The following is a 12129-nucleotide window of genomic DNA, read 5'->3' as shown; positions in this document are numbered from 1 at the left end:
ACATCATAATATTGTGATGCCTAAAATTACTTGTAACTTTTGAAATAATTCTTTTTAGTTTTTATCAAAAAATTATTTTATATATATATATATATATTTAGGCATAATAGTATTGAATTTCTCACAGTCATGGAAATGTCAGAGAATTTTACCATTGTTTTTTCCAGATCTGGAAAGGGCATATACATATTTAAAAGTGAAGGGATTTTATGATTGGTTATTTGATATGACTCAAAATGGACAAATCAAGGGTAATGAATTCATTTTTGAGTGTATCCTTTACTTTCATAGATATAAGAATAGTATTAATTTAGGCAAATTCAGCCCCTTTTGTTATGTAGATGTGTGGACAGTTTATTAATATTATTATAAAATTGAGCCAACAATACTACTACTCTTCTAATTATGCAGTTAAAATAAATGATGCCTGATTTGTGAGTGAAGGAATTTTTTTTCTGGATTCAGGTGTTTTTAACGAGTCAATTAAACCGGTTCACAAATCGGTCTAAATGATTCATTGCTGATTCAGTATGATTCAACATGAAAAACTTTCTTAAAAGGGTCATAAGATGCTATTTTAAAAGTTCATGATTTTGTTTATTGGGTGTAATAGAACACATTATTTTTCACATACTGTACATTATTGCAGTACCTCTATTCCCAGTCTGTCTGAAACGTGCAGATTTCTACAAAACCCCTCCTTCTGAAAAGCCTGATTATCTGATTGGCCAGCTGACCCAGTGCGTTGTGATTGGCCAAACGTGTGTCGGAAATGTGACGCCTCTTACCATAATGGTGAGCTTCAGCTTATATACATTGCAGAAGTAATATATGGACTTTGATCGAGGTGTTTTAGGCAGGTCTGGAGCAACATTCTTTGTTAGATACAACAAATCCCTTTTTGGAAGACTATGAGATTTGTAACAAACAGATACATTACACATTAAAGGAAAGCATTAAAAAGCATCATCTGGCCCTTTTAAATTAAGTAAATGATTCATGAGTGATTCAGTATGATTGAAAATGAATTGTAGTGTGAAAGCACACTTGTTTTTTCCACCTTACTCAATGTTTTCCTTCAGTCTTGTTTCTCCGGCAGCATGCTTGCGTTTGCTGATTACATGCAGAACAAATGTTTGCATTGGCCAAGTCCAGGGTCATGTCCATGCTAGACGCTCAGCATTGTTATTTTTCTTTCTTACAATCTCTCCTCCTAGTCTTCCCTCACTATCTGCCTCTTTCCTCAGGGTCCGGAGAGAATCTTGGAGGAAATTCTTCATCCACGGTTGTTATTGTGGTCGCTCTTTGTTGGTTTGTAGGTGAATAATGGATGAGGCATCTGTTATGTTTAAACGCACAGCAATCATTGTCATACGCTTCCAAAAAGCAGCTGTGTGGGTGTATTTTTGTCTCGTTTTTTTTTCTTTTTTTCGTAGTGAATCTCATTCTCAGATGATTGAGTCTGTTGTGTTTTGCAAAGTGGAGAATTAAAAGCGGGAGAAATGCACACAACGGTCAGAGCGAATTTATTTAACATGCAATGCTTTTATCAGCTGGCAGCCACTGTGTTTTTTTCTCCAAAAACATACAATTAACCATAGTTAGCTTTTGAAGAGTTCTTGAACAGAAAAGAAAGGAGGTATAGTCAGTCTCAATGTGAGAGGAATTGATCGTGTCTTTCTGTGTTGGGTCTCTCCGACTGCTGACAGATGATGGCACAACCCGTTTCCCATGATTCTGGAACACCTGTGTCAGAGTGACCCAGTGAGCTCCGGCTGCGAGGGCGCACGAGACCCCAGTGCCACCAGTGATTTGATGGGGGACTGTTATACTGTTATACTCCGCAAAAAATCAGAACAGTTCTGTCCTGTCTTCTCATACACATAGTGCCTGATTACAGATACACAGCTGCATAAAGCGTCTCCCACATTTGACAGTTACTCTCTGAAATCTGTCTGATTGATGTGAGAAAGGATGAAAAGGCTGTTTTGTGGAAGCCGGTTTTGCAAGGCTCTTGATTTGAAATATAAATAATTGAAGCTCCTTTTTCTCTTCGGATGGCTTGCGAGAAATGAGGATGTATGCCAATTAAGATTCCCTTCTGCCCTCCAAGACGATCCAGCACGAAGGAGAAAAAGCCAAAAGATGGAAGAATGAAAGGGTGAAGAGAGAGTTCATTACTGTAAATGCAAATGAAACGGTGCCTGCGTATAATAGCTTGTCACTGTCAGAACTGATAAGAGAAAAAGCTTCGTTTTGTGCGTGTGCATATTTTTGAACGCGCCGGCACAGTGTGTTCGAAATGGAGCTATATAATGGTAGAACATAAGCTGTAGAGGTTATATAGTATTATTCAAATGCCTTAATGGTAATACTTCATAATAGCTGGTCTCTGTATAGCATGATTTTTATATTTTGCTCAAGCTTGTTAGGCCTCCACAAGGAAATGTAATATTCATAACAGCCGACTGTGAAATATTCTGCAAACATAAAACACTCGATATATTTTCCTTGTTTAAACCCAAAACTTTCTAAAATATTTCAAAATGCTTTTAAGAACAGATTGCCCATTGCTAGAGTAGGTGTGTGGATGTTTATGTGTGTGTGTGTGTGGTAATATGCAATCATAATAAGCTTTAGAAAGATGAAAAATGTCCAGATGGGTTGAGGAAGCACTCCCCTTGGTCCCCGAACACTTGCTGCTTTGCAGTGGTTGATTCATTGGAATATGCTCAAGAGCAGCTGGGGTTTGTCTGTACTGTATGCGAAACAATTTCCATTTGGTCCTCCAGTGTGTTTGCTGTTCAAAAATGCGATGCTCTGCATGTCATCCAATCACTGCATCCTCTCCACCTCTGCTTAATTTATAGGTAGATGGAAAACAGGCTGAATTTGGCCTCTATTCTGCAGAGGTTAATTGTGTGAGGCGAATCTGTGCCTCTATTGATAGTGGAGAATGAACCGAAAACAAGCATTGTCTCAAGCATAGATTTGCAGATAAATGGACTGCTGAGGTGCACCAGACATTTTCGCCATGGAATTTGCTCATCAGGCAGATGTAGGTGAAGGAGCTTGTGTGGAGCCTAAAGCTCAGAACAGCATGTCATTATTTTGTGCTTCACACGTTGAAGTACTTAATGGCATTTAAACACTAAGGATGTCCTTTTATTTGCATTTATGTACAGGTTTTGTAGATGTAGAAGTGGTCATTTGTTCTCTAGAGAGCGATTACGTAGAGTACATCGTGGGTCGCAGGGGGAAAAAATACCAAGGGAGTTTATGACAATATTAAGATCCATAATGTTATTATTATTATACATATATACAGTACGTTCATATAATTAGGCATGCATGATATATCAGTACCATATTGTTATCAGTTTTTATTGGATATACATTTTGGCCAATATTCGATTTTTAAATCTTTTAATTTTATAATATTTGAATGCACTCGCCTAGATGTTTTTCTAAATGTTTTATTTTTGATATTATATTTGGTATGTATCAGTTGTAAATGTTTATGAGCCATAACATGAAAATGATAATCAGCTTATTGGTTTTGTAGTATCAGTGAATCCCCAAATATAATATATTTAATATAAATAAATATGAATCCATTTTAGACTACATTATTAAAATTTAAATATTCGTATGGATACATTTTTTGTAAATTAAAGAACTTTGTTCTTAATCAAATCCAGTTTAGAACCACAGCTGTATGTTGCTCTATTTGGACCAAGCTAGTCCTCAAGTTTAGTTCCACAGCTGCTGCTGCCACCTGCATTACCTGGAAGTTCAATCACACAGCCCCTGTCTGTCATGGATGCCAGCTCCCATGAAGCCCGGTGTCAAACACAGCCAAAGTCAAGCAAGTCTCCAAAAAACCGTCACTCTCTGCTGTTCGTGCAGTCTCTGTTTTGACATCGCTTCAGCAGTCCCTTAAAGAACCCCACCACGGTTCCAGCTCAATTGCCCCCATAAGGACCATTAAGAAAGCATCGTGGGAAATAAAGAATGAATAAAAGAGTGGGGAGCTGGAGCATGGCAAGTATTAAATGCTGCAATCATTATTGTAGTTACCATGATGAGAGGGAAAAACAGCATGCTGATGAATGAGCGGCTGTAAATGCTGTTGCTGGTTAGCTGTTCTCCATTAGGCCCAGCTCTCAGCCCTTGGCAGCTGCGCTCCTGCCTGCGCTCAACAGCTTGGTCCCGGAGTGAGGAGCAGTCTGAGTGGGAGGGTAATGAGCTCGCTCCACCCAGAGATGAAGATCCAGCTGTGGGAGAAGATTTGTCCTGGCTTGCATGTCTTTGCTTAGACAGGTGGTTTCATGGTGGGGAGGGAATGGGTTTGGGAATATAGTAATGCATGTGATGGTAGAACTCTCTTTAATATCTCATTTGTTCTCCTAGACAGTGGTGAGATTAAATGGAGTGCAAATTGGCTTGAGGCTGTTTCTCAGATTTTTCTCCTGAGAAAACGAACATAGTCATCTCAGATTTGTCTTTTCTAAAATTTTGAGAGAGATCCCAACAATGTCTCAAACTGTGCTCAGATTTGCCAGGACATCACAGTCTGAGATTTCACTTTGAACTCCTCCAAAACTTGGCAAAATTAAACTTTCTATTCTATTCTATTTTATTCTATTCTATAATGTCTCGATTATTTCTCTTTTTATTTTATTTATATTTATTATTATTATCATTATTATTTATTTACTAAATAAAATAAAATGTAAATGCTACTAGTGAATTTAGGCATTAAAAAATATAATTTGCAAATCTATCAATGACATTTTTTTATTGTGATCTGCTAAAGATTACATTTTACATTTTATTATTTAATTATTATTTTTTAAAGATTAGGCTAACTGTTAAATGACTGTAAAGGTATTCTAAATCTAAAAAAAAGATAAATGCACATCCAATATTAGCTGATACCGAATGATAAATAAAATCTCTAATATCTGCCAATTACTGATATGGTACTGATATATGGTAAATCGCTAGACAACGTAACAAAATTTGCTAATTAACTTTCCTGAGCAATGAAAGAGCAACATCTGAGTAATAAAATCTTCCTATAGAATGATTTATTTGCTCTTTCCTTGATATATGGGAGAAGGTTGGATTTATGTGATGGTGGTTTTCATCAGTCCTAAAGCACTTAACCTGAGTGGCGGTGGGTATCCTCAACCAAAATCAATATGTGATGTACGGTATACGACCGTCTGCTGAGCACACATCGACTAATAGGTATTAGGGTGAGGACTGGGTAAGGAAAGAAGGATTAGGGTAATTGTGTTTTATCTGCCATGGTCTTTAGTGGATTGTACCGAGGCCACACACACACACACACACACACACACACAAACACACACACACACACACACACACACACACACACACACACACACACACACACACACACACACACACACACACACACACACACACACACACACAATAGATGGAGAGATAGAGAGACCTCTCCAGTGACCTCTACAATGTAGATAGCAGTGAAGTAGAGTGGAACAGCCCCTCACACTGTGCAAACAGATAAAAATCACTTTTATAAATCACATTTATAGAGCAGAACTCCTTTTGAATTATTCAAATAAGAAAAATGGTCCTAAACCATCATAAAAAACTCTGTTAAATGTACTTGTTTTAGCAAACTTCAAAACAAATATCCATTTTTCAAGTTCACTTGTAGCATTTAAAGTGATTATGAATTATTTTAATTTATTTAGAACAATTAGGATGGAATTAGTCACCATAACGGGAAAATATTTGTATAAAAATTAGTAGAATGTCAGCTGGTTGACACATTTCTGCAGTCGCATGGAATATACCGTTGTATGACCCAGCCCTAATTGCTACCGTTTTCATAAAGGTAGTTTAACTGCAGTTGAGGCAAACATAACCTGCGAACAATAGTTATCCATCCGTTTCCTCAGACTTGTTTGGATTAGGATCAGTCATAGCAGAGCAGCAAAATGGACAGTTTGAATCTGGCAAATTGACAGTGATTTGATTCAGACATCTGTCAGGTGAAGCCCATGGGCTGTAGGAAACAAACAGAACCATATGAGAAACAGCCTCAAAACTTGAGTTGCTCACAGAAAAACGACTGGATTGATTAACATTCAGTGGAAATCAGGATTGGAATCTCGCCATATGGTTTTTGGGTGCCCGAGTCTGTAGAAATTGACTGTAGATATTGAATGAGCAGCTTCATCTCTGTGATAGCTCACACCTGGATGCATTGTCGACAGGCGCTGTGCCTCACAGAGCAGCAGGCCAGTCGGCAGATGTGTTCTCACGTTGAATTATACTGATGTCATTTCCCATGGGTAATGTCTCTGTTACAGTTACATCGGCACTCCGGGAGACAGCACGATGGAAAAATCCCCACTTTTTGGGTGGTGTGGCGTCGCTTTCTATTCTTGCGAGCCATATGACAGAGCAGGGGAGTAAGGAACTCCCAGCTTCCAAAGTAGATCTGGCTGGAGGTGCAGTTAGCTCATTCTCACCCAGAGCCTGCTGGCGGTCTCCACCTCCCTCTTTATCTCCTGCACTGTCTCGCGTCTATTTTTCACTGCTTGTGCAATGTAGTATAATGAGTTGAGTACCGGGGACTGATCATAATCAAAACAACCTGATTTATTGGTGATAGTCATTACAATAAGACATTCAACTAGCTGCTGTAATGGAAGCTCCATGTTCAAGAATATGTTTATCACTTGGAGGAAACTGGGTTTCTCTGTTGGTGGAACCATTGTTGAAACTGATGGATGGATAGATTGGTAAACGGATGGGCAGAGGGATGGATATTTGGATAGTTGAACGAATGAAGGGTTAAATGTGTGGGTGGATAGTTAGATGACTATTTGGGTAGATGAATAGAAGGATAGATGGATGGACAGGTAAATGGATGAGCAGAGAGATGGATATTTGAACGAACAAACTATGGACAGTTGAATGTTCCATGGATGGATAGATGGATGGATGGATAGATAGATAGATAGATTTTTTTATAGATTTTCAGTTTAATAACTAATCGCTCTTTTAAAATAGATGAAGTGCACCACTCCATGCTTTACTCCTATTCCTTCGATCGTGAAATCAGCACACATGCATTATACCAGAAACATAGCAGAAGGAGAAAGCAGAAGCCCATAAAAAGCCTTGAGGCTGCTCGTCATGCAAGTGCGGGAAGTGCAGAGAGTTTGTGGTTGTTTCTTAATGGAAGTTGCCAGCTGAGAGATCACACTGAGAGAGATGTTAACCTTCTGAGATAGCATGCACATTAAAGATGCATTACAGACCGCTTTGAAGTCAAATTAGGTCTTATTCGAGTCATGACAGAGGGTGTGTGGCATCGAACGGATGTGGCGTCCTCTTCGATTTCCTTATTGGTCCATGGGTGTTTCAGGTCATTGTAGCCCGCATGAATGTCACTATATGCCCAGTTGTCTTATTTCTTAGTCTACGTGTCAGTCTGAAGTGAGATTAATGGCCCTGGTGGAGTGTGGGTGTTGTTTAAGGGTACAGCACCACAGCTGGTGAGTGAACCTAGAACCCTAGAAGGCCCAGCTGGCCCCATGTTCTCTGCTGTGTACATCGGGATCAATTCCATGGGGCCCATAAAGTCAAAGAATAGGCTGTGTCCGAAGAGATAAACGGCCCTTTATGCGGAACGGAGTGTAACCTTGTAAGTGTGTATGTGTGTGTGTGTGTGTGTGTGTGTGTGTGTGTGTGTGCTAGCATGAAGGGTATCCAGAGAGGAGTGGGTTAAGAAACAGAGCGTATAAATAATTGATAATATGTACTGGCTTCTTTGTGAAGATGAACATCCATTGTGTATATGCCAGTCAGTATTGAAGGTAGGATGGGGGGTATAAAAAGAAGCATTAGCTCTCTGTGCTGTTGACCTCATTATGTGGCTTAGAGCATAAAATAAACATTCATAGGCGAGATACCTAGTGAAATAATGCTATGGATTAGAAAACACATTTCCCACTGATCTTTTGCCAGTATATTAATTTTCACTTCTACTGAATATTCATTTTTGCTCATTTTTGCTTTTATATTTCACAGTATGACAGATGAGTAAAAGCATGGCATGGTGTCACGAGAAGATGAAGATTGTTGGCTACACTCTCCATTAAATCATTTTTGCATTATAAAGGGTCTATTTTCCTAAAAAGCTCATAAAAAAATCACCAAAACCGAGAATACATCTTTTTTTCAGGGTCTCTTTCCCATTTAAACCACAAGGTTTGCAATTACAATTTAGTACAATTGTTGCCTACTCTCTCTCCTTTAATTCACTATCAACTCAAAAGGCTTGACATGTTTTTGGTCCAATTGCCCTTTTGTGTTTTCGCTGTCATTCCAGCTCCCCCCTTTAAAACACTCCCAAGTATTTCCAAAAGCTTTTATTCTCGGTTTCCCCCTCCCTCCCTCACTGCCTCCCCCTTCTCACCCCTCCCAACCCTTTGTTAGAGACAGCCCCTCATCCACTCCCCCTCTCACTGTCTTCTCCTTCATTCGAAGCAGAGAGAGGGAGTCATGAGCGTGCGTGCCGTAAGGATGCAGAAAACACGTTCTGTGTATTGTTTAACGTAACAGAGAGGTGGACTAAGTGTCATCGGCCAGTTTGTTTTCTTTTTTTCCTGCTTTTTTCCTCTCAGGCTGTACTCATTTGTGCGTGCCGCTCCCTGGCTCATTGGCTGAGAAGCGCTGGCTGAACGCAGGCAGAGTACCTGCTGCCGGGGGGATTTTTTGACATGAATAGCAGCGATCAGAGTGTATGTTTTGGCTGGCAGTGAACAATTCCTCTGAGACTCAGCTGGACCGAGTTTAAGTCCAGGACACAAGGAGGAACACCAGCACAGGAATGGATGCTTAAGAGAGCTAAACGGAGAGAGAAAGAGCTTTAAATAGCTTCTGACTCCATTGAAAAAAGTGGCTCTTCCGTTCTCATTTCTTTTCAGAGCGAAAAACAACTTGGCTGAGACCACAACAGAAGCTTGTCTTGTCTCGAGCGTTATCCGCTAAAAAGGACTGAGAACTAACAACACTGTCCAAAGCAGTTGTCTTGTTTGCTTTACACGTACTGTGGCAATCTCAGCTGTTCCTCGTATCTTGTTTCCGGCTGCCCGGATCAAGGAGCGCGCCTCTGCGCTGACAGCAGCATCTGGGGAAGAGTCTACTCACCAGACACCTCAACTTTCGACTGTACGCTTCATCCAAAGTGCTTTCTGAAAAAGAGGGGAGGTCACCAGAGAGGACTTGTGTTGAAGGAAGGGGGGGGGGGGGGTTGTGGAAAAAAGACCCTACTGCTCTCCAGGGCATATGGTTGAGCTGGCCGAAGACAGCTGCTGACTCTCTGTGGGCTAATTATTCATTCATTCAGGAGATTCAGCCTGGGGCGGGGGGAGAAAAGTTTTGACTTTTACGACCGAAGACGAGCCTAGTGTTGTAGTTCTCCTGGAGGATTTTCGGAAGGGGTCACTCTCCAAAAGTTTGTATGTTGTTTGTGTGTGTGTGTGTGTGTGAAGCTAATGACTCCAATTCCAGCTTGTGAGCAACTGAGTGTTTACCGGGACAGACGGCTAGCATGATGCCAAGCCACACCTGCAGTGAATCCTGACACATGCCACAACGAGAGCAGCCTGGCATCTTCATGCCGCTGTCGGACAGACAGGTGGCAGCACGTCTTGAAAGAAGGGAACACCATTGTGCCATAAAAAATTGCAAGCACCCGTAAAGAAGATCAAGAGCCAATTCATTACTAATTCACCAAGCTGTGGAGTTCTGTGCTTGCGGATTTAAAGTACAAAGTGCAGTGGGGATTGTTTGCACTCACTTGTCCGTGGTACCAATCTAGGCCAGGGGTCCAGTGGAGCTTTTGTCAAACACACTCAAGAGAACTTGCACACTAACCTTTCATGACAAACCACCCCTGTGCTTGGGAAAGAAATGGAGAGATTGCTGGAGGGTTGGGGACTGTAGGACCGGTACCCTTCCAGAGCGGCTGTAATTTGGAAACAAAATGCTTTGCTTGGAGACTGATAAAAGCATTTGCCTACGTTCTTCAGGAAGAAACTGTGAAAATAAGTGCCACTGGAATTTAAGCTGAAACCGTTTTAGGATTTCTTTAGTCTATCCTTTTTCTCTGAGTTTGTTTGGAACGCTTGCCAACTTGGCGTACTTTAGGGAAGACGCGGAGTGGAGTATGACCAGTTGTCAGTACCCTACGCCGCCCCCAGAGCGGGACCGCATGTACCAGCACAAAGTGTCGCTGGTCGTGCGGTACTTCATGATTCCTTGCAACATCTGTCTCATTCTGCTGGCCACTTCCACGCTTGGCTTCGCTGTACTCCTCTTCCTCAATAACTGTAGGTCACAGTTAGTGAAACATGACATGCAGCGTATGTATATATATATGTGTGTTTGTGTGTCTGTGTTTGTGCATGACCCCGTAGAATTTTTGTTGCCTGATAAGTTTCAGAATAGTGGTTCTTTCCCTTGTGTGCTCTGTAGTTTTCTTACAGTGATGTTCACGGAGGCAGAGGGAGACACATTGACGGATGGATGGTTCAATAAGGATCGATGGCAATCAAAAACTAATCCCTAATGCGTAGGCTTCGATCCCCTGCCTGACAGTGAAATGATTAAGGATGACACAGATAAACTGTCCTCATCCTACAAAGTGCTTGAGCGCTTGTGTCTAAAAACACAGCTCGGTGGCATTCTGTCATCCCTGAAGCAGTGGTATTTAGACTGCACAGTGGGATAAAGGGGGCAGATTAAATGCCTTTGGATGTGAAAGCTTGGCATTAGCTTCAGTGCTTACTGTATCTGCTTGAGTGAATCTGCAAACGCTTTGGTATCTTAAGGTGCCCCGCCAGCCGGTGTGTGTTGCCAGATAGATTTGGCACTGTGCTTACAAAGAAAAGATTGGAGACGGAACGTGAGCTCCAGAGCATGTCAAAATGCGCTTTGATGACATGGAGCTGCAGGTAACACTGCTCTTTTCCTGTTTTGGATGTATTACTATCTCTATTGGTTTTTATCTGCCTTTTTGAATCGTTGCATCCTGCGTTTTCTTCCTCTGTGAATTCACATTCATAGAATTGCGCTATCTAAGACTACAGTATGAATTCATAGCAGAAAGGTAAACATATATTTTGTAAGGATGCTGTGCTACAGAAGAAATTTTAATTGGTTAGAAAGTGGTTTTGCTATGCGTCAGTGCTGATGGCCTCTTAATGAGATTGAAATTGAGAAGACTATTTTAACGGGAAGCTTGCACAGATCATATTATTGAATTTTTTTTTGTCCATCTTTACCTTTTTTTTGGTCTGTTTACACTTGAGTTTAGCAACTTTTTTTCTGGTGTCACGCAAGATGCCATGTGAAGTTATACCAGAAACAATTAACATTTAAAACTTTTACAGATAAATGTAATGTGTTGTTGCAAATATTTGACAAATTATACAACACAAGGGACCCAACAAAAATCATACTCATTCACACTCTGATTTAGATCTGTATTTAGTGAAAGTCTCACCTTTGATTTGAGAGATTTGATTTGATTTTTTTTTATATATATATATATTTTGGGTTTCTAGGGCCTAAATATTAAAACACTGTTAAATATTTACATAAATTATGTAACATACTCCTTTATAGAGACAATAATATACACCTTTTTGGATAGGAATATGTTTAGTATTGCTGGAATAAAGGCTCTAGAAAGGAGAAAACAGTGAGAGGCAAAAGAGAGAGCATCCAGTCCTGTGCGCCCTCTGTAAACCATTACCTACCTCATTTCTCATAATCCTACCTGTGCCCTCACTTAAAGAGATCCGCGGTGCCTCTACATTAGATCTATATTAAAAGACCAAAAAGGGCCCTTCATGAAATTCAGAAAATTTGCCCTCTCCATCCCTCAATAAAGGAGTCTGAGTGTGAGGTTCATTTATAAACCGACCATGTCGCAAAATCGATTTAATCCAGACAGATTCCATTAGATTTATACATAAACTCAGTTAGAGCACTCCATCCCTGCTCCTCAAAGAAGAGTAAAAAACAGGATGGAGTGAAAGGAGTACC

The 12129-nt window shown here is 40.4% G+C and overlaps 1 protein-coding gene across 14 annotated transcripts in view; it reads left to right on the top strand.

Moving 5' to 3' along the window:
- The window catches only part of agrn (agrin), a 244172-nt gene that overhangs the window by 93496 nt on the left and 138547 nt on the right, over positions 1 to 12129 (top strand). For 2 of the 14 annotated variants that reach the window (XM_056268112.1, XM_056268110.1), the window contains exon 1: positions 9477 to 10409. The exons of 11 other annotated variants lie outside the window; for them this stretch is intronic. In XM_056268112.1, coding sequence (XP_056124087.1) covers positions 10247 to 10409 — 163 coding nt within the window. In that variant the 5' untranslated portion in view covers positions 9477 to 10246. Of the gene's footprint in view, positions 1 to 9476; positions 10443 to 12129 lie in introns of those variants that run through there. One more of the 14 variants, XM_056268109.1, reaches the window with a different exon arrangement.

The sequence above is a fragment of the Rhinichthys klamathensis genome, unplaced genomic scaffold (genome assembly GCF_029890125.1).
Source record: "Rhinichthys klamathensis goyatoka isolate OS25496 unplaced genomic scaffold, OSU_Roscu_1.1 h1tg000269l_1, whole genome shotgun sequence".
Classification (NCBI taxonomy): domain Eukaryota; kingdom Metazoa; phylum Chordata; class Actinopteri; order Cypriniformes; family Leuciscidae; genus Rhinichthys; species Rhinichthys klamathensis.
Note: the sequence above shows the minus strand (reverse complement) of the source record. Positions and strands in the feature narration are given on the sequence as shown.